This window comes from Lygodium microphyllum, chromosome 21, assembly GCF_053477565.2.
Source record: "Lygodium microphyllum isolate KBCC chromosome 21, Lygodium_microphyllum_v1.1.10, whole genome shotgun sequence".
NCBI classification, from domain to species: domain Eukaryota; kingdom Viridiplantae; phylum Streptophyta; class Polypodiopsida; order Schizaeales; family Lygodiaceae; genus Lygodium; species Lygodium microphyllum.
The window spans coordinates 3,101,980-3,119,255 of record NC_141155.1 but is presented as its reverse complement, the minus strand read 5'-3'; the positions used below and the strand labels follow the sequence as shown (position 1 = coordinate 3,119,255).

Genomic DNA, 17,276 nt, shown 5'->3' with positions numbered 1-17,276 from the left:
CCTCCTACACAAAATTTAATACTTGTTTTATTTGAAGTGATAAGACATATTTCATTTTTAGCATGACTATTGATGGTTGGAGTGGAGTGCACTTGATATGTATGCTAGGATCTATTTCAGGTTGCTTGTACAAAAAATTGGAGGTTAATTCTTTCTTTGTCTAGGTTATTCTTTTGATTCTTAACCATCTTTCGTCATCCTTTAGGTAGGAAAGAAAGGTTCTAAAGTTATTGGCTTTGCTCTCATCTTTGACCCAAGGCCTCTAAAATGTGTCTTAGTGTACATCTTTGAATGTTGGCTTTTATAGTTTTTTGAAACAAATTTCTCCTTTTGGATTTAATTCCATAAGGCATAAGCTCATGATTTCTATCATTTCTCTAGATCTTGGTGTACTAGCACTAATTTTTTTATAAGTATCTAGCTTTTTCAAGGATAAAGTAGGAGGCCCTAGAGTTCTAACTAGATTTATAGTCTTTGTTATAGGTTCTCATGATATTAATAGCCCCTTACAATAGACTATGAATGTTTGTCTACATTTCTACATAGGGCTTCCATTCCTTCTATGATGGATTGCTCACCCATGACTTATCTTGGATGACATGTCTTGTCTTTGTATGTCCTCATTGGGGTTTAAATATATTTTGAGATTTTCCTCAAGTATCCTTAGGTTTGAGTCTAGTGTCTAATTGATTTAAAACATCCTTGGCATCTAAACTATTTTATTTTCCCTTATTCTCTGAGAGAAACAAACATTGTGTCAATAAAATAATCTAAATAAATTTGCACATTGATACAAGCAATACTGAGAGGGACTCAAGCTTAAGCAGTTGGAGGCCATTGTAAGTTGTAAACATAAATGTATCTACCCTTGAAAACATAGGATAAGGCACTACTAACACACTCACACATTGTAGTTAGAGACGATCCTAGGTTGTCAACCTGAGTGCATCTACCCTTGACAACATAGGACAAAGTTCTACTATAACACTCACATGACTAGGGACTACTAAGGACAAGAACAAGTGAAAATGACACAACCAAGTGAACTTTGATTTCTATGTTATCAAGACTTGCAATACATGCATCTCACCACCAAATGCAAAGATCGTATCAATAGAGCTAGCTATCCAACTAGAGAGCAAGAGCTCAGATCTATGAGAATTGGAAGCTCTAAATAATGAATCCCATGCACTACAAGTTGACTAGAGGCACAAGGAAGCTATCCCTTGAATATCAAAACAAATCTAGTGGCATTTATGTACAAAAACTCCACAAGTGAGACAATGGTGTATCACATGCTCAAGTCTCACGCATTTCACAAAAATCAATATTCCTCATTCTCCATGCTTGAGGACTTCATTGATGGTCTTGTATTGGAAAATGGAGGTTTCTACATAAGGATCTGATTGTTCATGTCTCATGCACTCATGCAACATAAACAACATGAATAAGAACTCAAACCAAGCATGCAACACATTTGTTTAGGGCAAAATTGTAACCCTAAATGAAAATATAATAGAGCATAATATGACACTTAATATCCATAGAATACTAAAAATAAACATCATAAAATAGCAATATGATGGATAAGAAAGACAATGTGATGTTAGATTCCATTGAAAAACTTCATAAAACTGTCATAGATACAGACATGTAGTCAGATGCACTAGGCACAAATAGTCAAGAATGAATAGACAACAATTACATCTGCCTTTTCCATTAAAAAACTACATAGGATCATGTCCCAAAAAGATACCCTTTCACATGAGCCAAAACTCCTTAGGCTTTCTAAGGTTAAAAGAGAAATAAAAGTTAAGACGTCCAAGTGTCTTTAAAAGAGAAAAACATGGGACCTGAACCTAAAATCCCCGCAAAAAGTACTAACGAACTATTCCTTTTTGGTATCTAAAGATACCTTTTTTGCAACATTCTCAATCATCTCCTCTATTAACTCAAAAACAAGAGCTTTAACATATTTGACATCAACTATATCCTCTCGATCTTCCTCTTGCAATGACTTCAACACTGTAGCTATATTTGAATTTAGAATCCTTTCAGATTCAGTAGATGTTGGATGGATCCTTGTCAATATCAACATCCACCTACATCTCATTCAAAGGTGTACTAAATATTTTTGAGTGAGTAAATATTCAATAGATGTTGGATCCTTGTCAATATCAATATCCACTTGCATCCACTTGCTGAGGTGTGGCACATCCATCATAATTAAGGCTGGAAAAATCATCACATAACTCCTTTTATTTTTTGTTTGAACAGCTTTTTCCACTTTGAGACTCTTGGAGCTTCATTAACATTCTTCTTTAGCTAAAAACATCTCCATCCAAAGTCATAACTTTAGATCTGAATGCTTGAAGTTCAATGTCCTTCATTTCCAACAATTGCTTGTTGCTGGTCTACAACCGTAATTCTAAATCTCTGCACCTATTTGACAAATGTATATCACCTTGCAAAACACCATATTGATTAAACATTTCATATGGTTTCCTAGCCACAATTTCTAATCGCTCCTTGTTTGTTTCCATATTTGTTTTTTGCAATCCTTGAGTTCATTGAATAAATTCAAAATAGCAAGATCTGGTATGAATATGCCACCAACACTAGCTTCATCAACATTTGCCTTCAATTCAACTTCAAAGCTCTCCAAAAGGTGAAGTCTGCCCTTGAGGATTTGTTTTGTTGCCATATATGTAGCATTTGCAGCCACAATAATATCAAATTCATTGGTTTAATTGACATTTATTCTCCATTTTTGCCTTAAGGTCTCTGAGTTTTGTCAAATAAATCATCCAAATCTGGTTTAAAACTCTTCACCTATTTTAACTCTTCCTACTAACTCTTTCAAATCATACATAAGTTGTAATTCATTGTCTGAAAACTGTTGGATTCTTTTATCTTGACTTTTCACGAAATAAATTACTATTAATAAATCATCTACCACCTTGCTAACTTTGGGTGGTATAGTTGCAGGTTCATAAGGGTCTTCATATACATCTCCCAAATTTCTCTTCCCTTTTTTTTGAAAACAATTTTTACTTTTAACGACCCCTACAAATTGAATTGCAGTTTTCACTGTTGTTTTTGGAAGCTTCACAAAAAAAGATTTATATTTTGACATAGAGCCTTCATACAAAGTATCCTCTAGAACATTGATAGACTTAGGAAAATCATCATCTAAAGGCACATTAGCTTTAGATGTCATTGCGACAATAATTTCTGATTCACTGTATCCTGTAGTTTTGAGATCATTCTTGATTTATTGTCAGCATCATCAAGAAACTTGTTGTGAACTGAGACCAAACTGACATCATTTTGTATCAAATTTGCAGTGGACCTAAAAAATTTTCTAGGTTGTAATTTAGGTAGTACATATGTAACTCCCTTTTGTTCTACATAAGCAAAGATCATCCCTAATAGAGCTAGAATTTAAGAGACTCTCGACCGCTTCCTTCTATCTTTCCCCATAACCTCCATTACAAACTTATGCAATAAAATATGAGCCCAATCAAAATTCACACCTCCTTTTGCTGTTGACAGCAACCCAAAATTGTCCTTAGACATATATTTCATTTTCACAAAAAACAAGACTTTCTCTAAAAACGATACGCATTGCTGGCATCAAACTTCATCTCGTATGTTTTTAATAACATAGTATGATTTCAATCCAAGTTTTTTGCCAACTTGCTTCTCTAATTCTTCATCTGAAACTTTTTCCAACTCTATAACACCATCTTAGGCAAAGTGAAAATATCTGAAAAAATCTATGGTGTAATTTCAATAGCTACATTTTTGCCCTTATACTCTTTAGCCTTTTGTAAAGTCTCAAACTACTCTAAAGCTTTAACATTCCCTGCATACATAGCCGAAGGTAATGAAGCATAAGGTAACAATCACAATTGCTGAAGCCACTTTCTATTTTTAACCATGGATAAGTCCAAGGTTTCCTAGAGATCTAGTAGAGCGAGTACAATAACTTGGTCACCACTTGAATTTTTTTCTCTTTTTGCAGCTTCAACACCATCTCTATCAAACTTGTGGCTGCTAGCTGTGCAATCCTTTCATGAGCTTCCGCATGAGCCTTGCGGGATAAAGGACTTCTTGAATACTTATCTTGCCTAAAGGCCTCCAAATATGCACGCTTCACCATGGTAAGAAAAGGAGAAACACAAGCGCAAATGCAGAAGCTAACACAAAATTGAGCGATCACGCATCAAGAATAAATGTAGAGAAAAATTTCACGCATGCAATATGTCAAAAGTTTATCTTGCAGTTCAAATTTTCCCACGTAGGTAAAATATGTGCAGGTCAACTCAAGTATATTTGATTGTACTCACATCAACATGAATTTGAGACAAGACCTCCCCATTCAAATTTGCGAAGCCAAAAACCATTCACCAACTTTTTTAATATTTGGCCATACTCATCTTGTAATTGAAATGTACCCTAACCCAAATCTTTAAAAATTTGGAAAGATCCAACATAACACAATTTTCAGCTTCCCCAGATGTTTACCCCCAACTTTGAGTTGTGCATCAAAACATAATCTCCTTCTTTGAATTGTCTCCTCTTGATACGACTATCAACCCATGATGCTCTTCTATTTCTAATTATTGTTGCAATATATGCACTCCGGCATCTGTCTTCATCCAATTGCAACAATTTAAAAACCCTTTCTTTCAATTATTATTCCATTGGCAACCTTTCAATCACATCAACTCTCATTGAAGGAACTATAAATTCCATGGGCTAGCTGCTTCAAGTCCATAAAACTAACTTGAATGGAGTTTAACGTGTGCTTACTTTGTAGGCCATGTGAAAATCCCATAGTGCTAAAGTCAATTTAACATCCCAGTCTTTCCTATTTTTAGCAATACTTTTCTTTAGAATTCTAACTAAAGCTTTATTATACTACTTTCAGCCAAAACATTTGCTTAAGGATAATAAACAAAAGACTTCTTGTGGTTAATCATATGGAGATGTGCCAATTTTCTTATAATCTTATTCAAAAAAGGGAAGCAAAGTTGTGTTTCATCAACATGGGTGGACGCAACAAGAACAAGAGTGGGATTCGAGATGACCGAGATGAAATCTCGGTGGCCCTCGGAATCGGGGCAAGTAGACCTCAATTTGTGATTGGGGAAGGATATGCAACAGAGCATGAGAATGAGATAGATGCTGCTATGCACGAAGAAGAGGAGCCACAGCACAAGCTCGACCCAATGGATGCCATGTGAGAAATGATGAAAGACTTGCTGGCTACCATGCTACCCAAAGCACTGGGGAAGGCTCAAGCCAAGACAGACAATGATGGGGAGATTCATCGGAGGCGCCGAAGGAAAGAAAAGAAAGAACGGGATGGCTCCTCATCTTATGAAATGGGAAAATACAAGCCTCAAGCACCAAAAAAATACAAGGGTGAGAGGGACTCAGTGAGCCTAAACCGATGGATACGAGAGGTGGATGGCTACATGAAGTTACTCAAAGTGTCAAGCAAAAGAAGAGGATTGGTGGCGGCACAGCTGCTAGAGGGTGATGCCTCAAAGTGGCTGATGTATGAGGAAGAGCAATTTGGCAGAAAACTTACATGGGAGGAGTTGCAAAGGAGCATGAAGGAATATTTTGTGCCAAAGAATGAACCATTTAAGGTCAGAGACGTATGGAGAAATCTGAGGCAGAATGCGGGCCAAATGAGAGACTATGTACAAAAGTATAGGTCTCTAATGCTACAGCTACCCGACATGGATGTAACCACCAAACTGCAGGGTTTTTATATGGAAATGCAACCATGGGCTCGAAGAGAAATAGAAAAGAAGGAGCCAAGAAGTGTATTGGAGGCCATGACAATGGCTGAAAGGCTCACAGATTATGATGGCAAACAAGGAGGGGTGGGTGGTGGGTCTTCGCAAGGAGGCAACACCGCTCAGTCCAACTCAACATGGGGAAATCGACAAAATCAAGGATCATACCAAAACAACACGCATGGAAATAGTGGATGGAGTGGCAAGCAACCCCTCTGACTGGAGTATACTGAGACTCGGTTGGAGACAACCCCAGCCAACAGTTCTGCCAGTTCCAGGACAACCATGTCAGGGGTCGGTCGAGGGAATAACTCAAACAGAGGAGGATACGGAGGAGGAGGTAGAATTGGGCAAGGAAGAGAAGTCCCTTTGTCTTGTGACTCATGTGGAGGACCGCACTTCGCAAGGGATTGCCCGAGAGGGGCAGCTTCATCAAGTGGCTCAAGATTTGCCTATGCTCAAGTAGACGCAGAGGGGTTGAGGTCAACAATGCAAATAATGGAGGTAGAAGATGAAGAGAAGGAGTGGGAACCTAAGGCAAAGGCAGGGGTAGTGGGGGCCAAGCCTCCAACCACTATACCAACCTTCATTCCCAGTATATGCAATATGTTTGTTCAAGCCAAGTTGGGGAACCACCCCCCAGATGATGATGGTGGACACAGGGGCCATACCATAGTTTCATAGCACCTCAACTAGTAGCCTAGCTAGGAGTGAAGCCAGTGAGGGTAGAAGGGCTGCAGGTATCGTTTGTACAAGGGAAGTACAGGTACTGCGAGTTAACAAAAGAGGTCCCAATTCAAATTGGGCAGTGGCAGGCAAGCCTGGATTTTATAGTGGTCCCTATGGATGATTTTGAAGGCATCCTAGGCATGGATTGGATAGATAACCATGTCGTGCAAATATTGGGCATGAGGAAGAATAAAAGATACTTGCAAGCCCCTCAGTCAATGGTATGGATGCCATATTTTTGCACAAAATGCAAAGGCCACAACAAGTCACCGGCCGGAAATGCAGTGGATGCTAGGTTGGTGGTAACCAAAGTGAATAATGTAAGCAGCTAGGAGAAAGATAGCCCCACAAAGGTATGGATGCAGAAAGCACCAACAAAAGAGCAACCAGAAGAAGAACAATCGGAAAGAGCAAAGGAGATGGAAGCAATGGCGGATCGGGCCATGGAAACTACCCAAGAAGCACAAGTGGAAGCCCAAGGTCCCATGGAGATTACTGCCAAACAACAAGAGAAAGAACTGAAGCACGGGGGGGTAGTTGAGGCTGTGCATGATGAGGCTCATTGAAGAGGAACCAGTGATTCAACAGATCATTTGGACAATAGGAGATGATAGGGTCCGAGAAGTCCTAGACAAGTTCGAAGATGTCATGCCCGACAAGCTGCCTTCAGGGTTACCGCCTCGTAGGAGTGTTGACCACCGAATCGATCTCTTGCCAGGAGTACAGCCGCTAGCTAGGCCAGCTTATAGGATGACATGAATGGAGCTAGTAGAACTAAAGAAACAATTGAGAGAGATGGAGGCCTCGGGTCACATCCAGCCTAGTAGATCACCTTATGGTGCTCCAGTCCTATTTGTCAAAAAAAAGGATGGGTCTCTTCGCCTATGTACAAATTACAGGGCCCTCAACAAATCTACAGTGAGAAATAGGTACCCAATTCCGATGGTAGATGAGTTGCTAGATTGGCTGCAAGGAGCACGCTACTTCAGTAGAATCAACTTAAGGTCAAGGTACCACCAAATCAGAATAGAGGAAGGAGATGAAGTAAAGACGGCTTTCAAAAGCCGATATGGAAGCTATGAGTGGTTGGTCATGCCAGAAGGGCTCACGAATGCACCAACAACTTTTTGTGAGCTCATGGATAAGATATTCATTGATTATTTGGATGACGTTGTGATCATTTACATTGATGATGTGCTTATCTACAACAGAACATTGGAAGAGCATGTACAGCACCTGGAGAAGGTTTTTACCCAACTCCGGGACAATCAGTTATTTGTCAAGCCAGAAAAATGCGAGTTTGTTGTACAAGAGATTGAATTTTTGGGCTATCTAGTCAAATAAAATGGCATTGCCATAGATCCTAAGAAAGTACAAGCAATGAAGAACTGGGAGGCTCCTCGCAAAGTGAGCCAAGTGCGAGAGTTTTTAGGATTTACAGTCTTCTGCCGAAGGTTCATTCAAGGATACAGCAAGATTACTGCCCCGCTGACAGATCTGACCTCCAACTCAACCATGTTCTAGTGGAGAGAGCGAGAACAGCAGGCCTATGAGTAGCTAAAGAGCATGATGATTCAAGCCCCAGTATTGAAGATGGTGGATTTCTCACGCCCTTTTAAGGTCCACACGGATGCGTCAAGTTATGCCATAGGTGGTGTGCTCATGCAAGATGGGCATCCTGTATGTTATGAATCAAAGAAGCTAGACCCAAGTGAGAGAAGGTAGGCGACTCACGAGAAGGAGATGTATGTAGTAGTACATTGTTTGAAGAAATGGAGGCATTATGTTCAAGATAAGCCAACCAAATTCTATACATACAACATTTCTCTCAAGTACTTTCAAACTCAGCCAAAGTTATCACCAAAGCAGGCCTGATGGCAAGACTTTTTAGCAGAATTTGACATAGAAATCATTCACAAACCCGGCTCCTCCAGCAAAATGCCAGATGCTTTAAGTCGACAAGCAGAACTTCAAGCCATCACAGTCTCGCAGAAGGCAGATTTGGAGCCCAAGTGTGGGAGAAAATGGATGGAAATGAAGAAGCTCAGCAAATCCTGAAGGAGATTGAAGCAGGAACTACCCCATGGGGAATGTATGAAGTCAAGAATGGGCTCATCTACTACCAAGGAGACATTTATGTACCAAAGAATGATGAACTCAGGAATAAGATATTATGGGAATGCCATGATAGTCCTATTGGGGGACATTCTGGTCAGATAAGGACCTTTGATCGCCTAAAGAGATTTTTCTACTGGCCCAAGATGCGAGAGGATGTCACCGAATATGTCCACACCTGCCCGACTTGTCAAATGGTGAAGGTGCAAAGGATGAAGCCAGCAGGAGAACTTCAACAGATGCCGATTCCATCCCGACCCTGGGATGTGGTAAGTATGGATTTCATCACATATTTGCCTAAGTTGCATGGATGCATGGTGATCTTCATGGTGGTGGACTACCTCTCCAAACAGGCTCACTTCATTGCTATCGAGCCGTCAGTTACTGCACCAAAGGTGGCCAAGTTATTCTTTTCTAGGGTCTTCAAGTATCATGGGCTACCTCTAGCTATTGTATCCGATAGTGATCCCTGCTTCCTCAGCAACATGTGGTGGCAGCTCTTCAAGTTGATGGATACTCAGCTCCGTTTCTCTTCGGCATTTCATCCTCAGACAGATGGCCAAATAGAGAGACTCAACCAAGGCATTGAAGACTACATCCGTAGTTATGTCAGAGCTGATTAAAAGGATTGGGCGCAGTATCTCGACATTCTGGAGTTTCACTATAATGCTACCTTGCACAGTTCCACTGGTTTCACCCCCTTTGAGGTAGCAATAGGTAAAGAAGTAATCACCCCTCTAGCCTTAGCAGCATGTAAATAGTATGTAGAAGACCCGGATGCCAAAGAATTCCTGCTCAAATGGAAACAACGAATGTTGGTGGCCCAAGAAAGTCTCCGCAACAACAAGCTCCTCATAGCAAAGAGATACAATGCCAAGAGGAAAAAGCATGTGGAGTTCTTTCTCGGCGATTTGGTGCTGGTCAGCTCCAAGAACATCGACTTACCTAGAAACCTCACACCAAAATTCAACAACAAGTACTATGGGCCATACAAAGTCATCACCTGGCTCAACGATGTCACTTACAAGATCCAGCTGCCGCCGAATATATTAATCCATGATGCATTCCATGTTCAACTCCTCGAGCGATTCCATGCAGATACCCGGTTCGGGCTACAACGACCACTTCTAGCACAACTTGTTCAGCTTCCCTTCGAGCCAGAGATTATTCTAGACACGCGCTTCATCGGCAAACACCCGGGGCAAACACCCAGAGTTTCACATCAAATGGAAGAATCGACCTATGAAAGAAGCTTCATGGGTGGCAGAACCACTGGTCATCGAGCATGCTCGCGAGCTTCTACTCCAATTCTACGAGTGAGAAAACCCTGATTTGTATCATCCGCCTTTACACCAGGAGCGATCATCTGCCTCACAAATTGTAAGTGAGAACTGGGCAGATAAAAGTGTTGAATCTTCATCAAAAGTCCTTCGCTCCACATCTGTAATCGAGTCATTGGGCAAGGCAAATTTAGGTCTAGGAATTGCCTATTTTCTGTTCAAATAAACAAAGACCTTATCTCACACTTGTATTGAGTCCGTGGATAAGGCACTTAGCGGGTTCAGACACTGATCTACTCACTAGGAGTGGATTAAGACCCCCGAATTTTGAGTCAACAAGTCCCATTCCCGCTCAATGAGGACATTGATCTTCCTTGTGGTGGGGGGTGTGTATGAGGGGGGATAAGCACACAAACATTGTAACCAACATTTTCATCTCGCATTGCCTAGGTGTTCCCCCTCCACTTGGGCCTTGCGCCAACATAACACGAGTGTTATTTCTTGTAATCGCAAAGCCTTCTTGCAATCTACTTTCTTTCTAAGCAAAGTGCCTTCTTGTAAGCTAAAGGTGGGGAAAGACTGCGGGGGATCACGGTGAGAACCATGGGTGACGAACACAAAGTGGGAAGTTGCATGCTACGCAGGCCTTGTGCGTTACAACAGGTGGCTGGAGTATCCTCAAAGCCTCACCATAGGCTATGTATCTCATGGTTTTGGGTGCTTTTATGCCAAATTGGCATCAGTTTTGATGCATAGATACTTGTTGACACTTGTATGCTTATCTTTTGGACAGTGTTGATGTTATTTTGAAGCGTTTTGGGTTAAGATTTTTCTCAGCGTACAAAGGAGACTCAGTCGAATTTTTTCTAGGTCTTATGTGCATTTTTTGGTAGTTAGAACACTGTTGATGCGTGTATTGTAGAGATTTTGGTTGTTATATAGCCAACTTTCAGGGGAAATTCTGCCAAATTTTAGCCAAAAATTTTATGCGTAGTCGCCATAACTTTATGTGAGCTCTTAGAGGCATCTACTGTCACTAGAGAGTAGTTCAGCCTTGTATCTTATTGTGCACACATTCTACAAGCAGTATGGCATCTACTAGTAGCACAGAATACACTCTCTTTAACATTGAAAAACTTGATGGTTCCAATTATATGTATTGGAAAGAGCAGTGTTATAATGTCCTAGTCCAAAAGAAGCAGGTCAAACCAATTCGGCTAAAAGGTGTGAAGTTAGAAGATTTTGACGATGAGTAGTGGTTAGAGCTAGATGAGCTAGCCAGGTCTACCATCTTATTGACTCTTCATAAATCTGTTTACTTCAATGTAAAGGATACCATTGGTGCTTATGGGTTATGGCAAGCGTTAGAGCATCTCCATGGCAGAAAGAGTGCTCCTAGTCAGGTGTATTGGCTGAAACGACTAATTGACTTATGTAAGAAGGAGTCCACACCCATGACGAACCACTTGAATGAGTTTAATACCATTTTGAGTCAGCTGCAGTCACAGGAAATTGAGTTCAGTGACTCCTTGAAGGCAATGTTTCTGCTAGTTACGTTGCCACTAGACTCATGGGATACTTACAGGACATCCATTAGCAACTCAGCTCCAGTTTACAGGGTTGAAATACACTGACGTAGAGAGTAGCTTGCTAATGGAAGAGGTCAATAGAAAGACTGTTGATGAAGCTAAGCCTGCTAGTGCCATGAATGTATGAAGCAGAGGCAGGTCAAGGTCAAAATCTCGCAGTGCATCTAAAGAGCCTAGAGAAGGAAGATAGAGAAGAAAATCAAGAGGTCGTAGCAATATAGAATGCTACCACTGCCATAAGAAGGGTCACATGAAGAAAGACTGCAGTATTTGGAAGAGAAGTCAATGATCTCATGAACAGAAGAGTAAAGGCAAAGGCAAAGATGCTAGTCACAATGCTGCTGTTAAAGATGAGGAGTTGAATGCTACTTCTCATCATGACTGTGATAGTGGGGGAGACATCCTCCTTGACAGTACCATAAATGCGTCATTTTTGGTTGCCACCGAAAGCTCGTATGAGCAGGACTGGATCGTGGATTTAGGGGCATCATTTCATGTTACTCCACACACGGAGTGGTTTACTTCTTATGATAATAAGAGGTGTGGGGTGGTGCGTTTAGGCAACAGTTATGCATGTGATGTAGTGGGTGTTGGAGACATAAAGCTTGCTTTGCCAAATGGATCGCATTTTACACTTACCAATGTGCAGCATGTGCCAAAGCTTACAAAGAGCTGAATTTCCACAAGTCAGCTTGATGACGCTAGTTACCACGCAGTTTTTGGTGATCAGTCATGGAAATTGCGTAGGGGTAATTTGCTGATCATGAGAGGGTTGAAAAGTGGAATCCACTACATGTATCTGATGTACATAACCATGTTGTCGCCATAACCGAGGAGCCTCCTGTTTCTTTCTGGCATCGCTGGTTGGGACACATGAGTAAAAAAGGAATGGAAAATCTCTCTCGTTTGCACTATATTCCTGTGTTTGACTACTCTACTTTCGAGCAATGTGATCACTGTATGTTTGGCAAACAGACCTAAAAGTCACACTCATGACGTGGTTTATGCAAAGCAAACCGTTTAGATCTTGTTCGCAGTGATGTGTGCGGACCCATGCCTATTATGTCGTTAGGTGGAGTGGCATACTTTGTCACATTTATTGACGATGCTACACAAAAGGTGTGGGTATATCCTATCAGGAAAAAGGACGATGTGCTTAAAACATTCCAAAAATTCGTGGCCATGGTTGAGAATCAGATGGGCAATAAGCTTAAATGCTTGAGGTATGATAATGGCAGTGAGTATATCTCCCGTGAATTCCAAGAATTTTTTGATGCTCGAGGCATCAGAGGCTTTGATGATCTGTCTTAATAACAAAATCAGCCCCTAACAAGTAATGTTTCCAAATAGAGAGAGCATGGATAATTGCCATAAGCTCCTTCTCATAAATGGAAACATGTAGCTCTGCTTCTTTGAGGCACTGGCTTTCATAAGCAATGACGTGGCCCTCTTGGTTCAAGACTGCTCCTACACAATCACCGGATGCATCGCAATGAACCTCAAAAGGCTTGCAAAGATCGGGGACTATGAGGATAGGTCCATGACTAAGAAGATACTTAAGCTTTTCAAAAGCTTCTTTCTGACTAGGGCTCCAATGAAATGGTACCCTCTTCTTAGTCAAATCATGAAGTGGCCCACCTATGGTGGCGAAGCCTCGGACAAAGCGCCTATAATAGGAGCATAGTCCAAGAAAACTTTAGACGTCGTGGACTGTAGCTAGCATAGGCCATTCTACTATTGCTTGAATCTTCTCGAGATCCATTCTCACTTCGTTGTGAGACACTATATGGCCCAAGTAGTGAATTTCTTTTAAAAAGAATTCACTTTTCTTAGCATTCACAAATAGCTTGTGTTTACGTAATTCTGCAAACACTGTTGCTAAATGTTCATAATGCTACTCTTCTATTTCTAAGAAGACTAGGATGTCATCAAAGAAGACACCCGTAAATCTTCTATATGGATGAAATTTTTGATCCATCATTCTATTGAATGTCGTTGGTGCATTGGTGAGACCAAAAGGCATCACTAAGGACTCATACAACCCGAAGGTTGTTCTAAATGAGGTCTAATGCACATCCTGAGGAGCAATGCGTATTTGATGATAGCCGCTCTTCAAGTCGATGAGATTGAAGATGCATGCTCCTTATAACTTGTCAAGAATGTCATCAATTTGGGGAATTGGGAATCGATTCTTAACTATGATCTTGTTTAGAGATCTATAGTCTATGCACACACGAAATGTGCCGTCCTTTTTCTGCACTAATAAGACAGGTGAACAATATGGAGAAGTACTAGGTCTTATGAGACCCTTCTCTAAAAGTTAATTGCCTTATTTCATTATCTCCTCCTACTACATCAAGCTTACCTTGGAAGGGGGCTGAAGGAGAACTTCCTGGGATCAGATCAATTCTGTGATCCTCAAGTCTGGAGGGTGGAAGCTCATCTGGGAGTGAGTTTGTGAAGCACTCTTCAAATCTATTCAACAACTTAATTCAGTTTTGCTCTAAAGAGGGAGAAGATGAAGTAGAGACATCTCTCTCTCTTGCAAAAATTAAGTATGCTGAAACACACTTCTTCATTTCTTTCTTAATTGCAATGTGATTGGCGATAGGAATGCGCTAATCACCTACATCTGCATTTACAACATGGTGTTTCCCTTTATGAGAAAAAGAGAGGGTCTTATGAACATAATTTGGGATGGGATGCGTGTAGATGATTTTGCCGTGGCAGGTGTGGATCCATCAATTGTGAGCGTGATGACTACGAGGCAACAAGCTTAGTTTTAGCCAGATTATGTTAGAGCTTTGCCCGAGGGTGTGCACCAACATTTGAATGGTGCCATTCTTAGTCCCCATGGTTTGGCTGGAACTGTGCAAACTCAATCCCACATCAGAATAGCATCAGAAGTTACTTCTGAGCCTCTCAAGCAAGCGTAGATGTGAAGGATGTGCATAATGAACATTCTACGCCAATCTTGTGCAATGTCGCCTCAGAGAAAGAAAACATTCATAGAGAAGAAGCTGAGAAGACATCTAGGGAGGAATCTGCAAATGCTAGTATACTTACCATGCTAGACAATGTTTATGATACTGGAAAAGGTCCAAAACAGGAGAGCTTAATCCCTTTAGAGGAGTTTAGGCATGTGGAGGATAACCAATTAAGGGATACTTCTTCAGTAGAGGGTGATGATGACGATCTTGGAAATGTCGTTAATTTGAGGTATCCTTATGACTAGAAGCAGGTTTCAGAGGTCCTCTTTGGAGGAACACCTGACTTTTTCCAACTTTCAGGTTATTGAGCTAGGGGCCTATTTGCCTTGGTATGAATATTGGCATTTCCCAGATTATAGGTAATGCCTTTGTACACCTGCAGTGCCATACATTCCAGAATGACCAGTGAACCTTGTGAGGTTATATGGTAACATGAAGGCCATTTTTCATCAGGTAGAGAGAGTTTCATAAGTGGATGTTCCATTGATAGGAGCAAATCTATGCCGTATTCATGTAGCTCCTGTTTAAGAGGGCCTCATTATTTGTTTCTCATATATGGATTCCCTTTCGCCTTCTGCATTTGGGACCTGGTTGGTTTGTATTTTGTGTTGGATGGAACCTGTGAGGAGGTTTACCATGTTTCCTCTCTATTTGGATGAAGGCATGTCTAAAAACTATGTAGAATGCAACTACTAGGTGGAAGCTGGTTTCACTGAATGGCGACAAAAGGAGACTGGTTTACGTGGATGATGACAGAACTTGAATGACTACTGGAGCTGGGATTGATCTTTTTTGGATAAGGCTGTCATTGGTACTTCTTCTGACTTGCGGAGTATGGATTGTTGTATCGGCCAAATGGCTTGTTCTGTCTTCATGTCATGTGAGTCAAGTTATAATTTTGGTGACTGCTGTCTCACAACCAACATTTTAGCTTATTGACTCTTTTGACCTTTGTGTGAGGCTTATTACTTTTATTTGTGCAAAAGTTGTGTTCAATTTTTAATGTTTGGTTCAATTTGTAGGTTTTGCTTACCAAAGTTATTATAAAAATGATAGTCCAAACATGTGTGTCTGTGTGTTTGTGTGAATCCATGAGCTTTTTGTGGAGATAAGCTTGGAGCACAAGGAGGCATGCAAAACTATTATTCATCAGAAACAGTGCTTTTATAGTACCTCTGACCTCTATTTTCACCTCTATGCCATTATGCATGGGGGTTGAGCAGTAAATCTGCCAAATTAACGAAGTTGTGGTTGCACTTTGCGAAGTTAAGCTTTTAAGATCTTTCTAGATTGATTTAGATTAATAGCTTTTTATTTCTCACCTTGCTTTGGTCTCAAGGCAAATCATTTTGTAGGCCTTGGAACGAGTTAATGACTTTTTTTTTAAATTTTATGTTGTGCATTTTGGTTTGAGAGTTTGAATCTGCATCACAAGTTAAAGTCAAGGTTTTTTTTTTGCCAAAGATCATTGCCATCTTACAGATTGATGGTCTTTTCTTTTCTCTTTCTAGTTCAAGTTTGCTATGAGAAGTGTTTCACTTTGGGTTAAATGTGAAATGTTTGAATCAAGTTGAAGGGCTCACTTGCAATATTGAAGCATATTACTCAACTTGAAATAGATCATTTCTCTTGGAAGGGTATGCTGAGAAAGCCAACAAAAAATCAACAATTTTCAAGCCTTGTACTGCTACCATGTTGGAGTTAATGATTCTAATCTCATAAGTACATGTGGATCCTTGATGTGATGAGTCCAAGCATGCAAGAATAACATCAGATTAATTTTTGTGTTATGCTTCAACATTTGCATCCATACCATGTCATACAGTTTTTTTGTCAATACATGGATTTTGACTCTAAAGAATTGACATCAGGCCTTGATAGCTAAAGTTATAATTTTTCTTTTTGCCTCACGAATGTTGAGCCATGCTTTTTTTAAGTTGTCACATATACATCATGGTAAGTAAATTAGTAATAAAGATATGAAGCGTTCGCAATTTGTGGATATCTCGAACCTGGCTACTGAGAGCTAAGCTAGCATTTAGTGATTTATGTTTGTTTTTCACTTACAAAACAATATATATTTAAGGTGAACACATGTATTTTTTCAAATATGACATGCGTGGTTATGGCACACATGATTTAGTGATGTGCCTATGTTGACCATATGTTTTTGCAAGTTATTTTGAAGCTGAATGTGAGGAAACATTGGTTTAGTTTCACTGATTAGGTTTTTACTCTAAAGTTTAATATTTTTCTCTCCTTGTTTTACTGGGCCTTTTGCATTGTATGTGTGTTTGTGGAATAATTATGGACATTTTACTTATTGGGAGTGTCTTTGTATTGTCTCACTGATAATAAGAGTAGGTTAATTGGCGTTCTCTTACTGCTAGCAGTAGTTTTTCTACTCATTCCTCTGTTGATAGTTTGGACTCTAGTTGGTATTTGCCTGTGGAAGCAATGTCTTTGACAAAAGTTTTGCAAATCGATGAAACTGAATGATGGTAATGTGATCTGAATTATTGTGCAAGCTGGAATAAATGAAGATGTTTAGTCATTTGAATGAGAGCCTACTACCATCTGTTCAACTTCCTACTTGTAGAAAGAGGACTACTTGTGGTGAAGCATGCTGCTTGGCTTTAACCTGAAGTCTTGTGGGTACATATGGTGTAAATCCTGTTAAGTGATCAACCAGGCTCAAGACTTTGATTGGCTAGGAGTAGTGATCTTGAAGTAATTACGTTGTGTCACTATAGCGAT

General features: G+C 40.2%; 1 protein-coding gene across 1 annotated transcript; it reads left to right on the top strand.

The window, feature by feature from the left end:
* Positions 1-9,472: 9,472 nt before the first annotated feature.
* On the top strand, positions 9,473-9,991 carry LOC148017704 (uncharacterized). The gene has a single exon (XM_087662339.1). The coding sequence runs from the start codon at positions 9,473-9,475 to the stop codon at positions 9,989-9,991; it is 519 nt and encodes a 172-aa protein (XP_087518465.1).
* Positions 9,992-17,276: the final 7,285 nt, after the last annotated feature.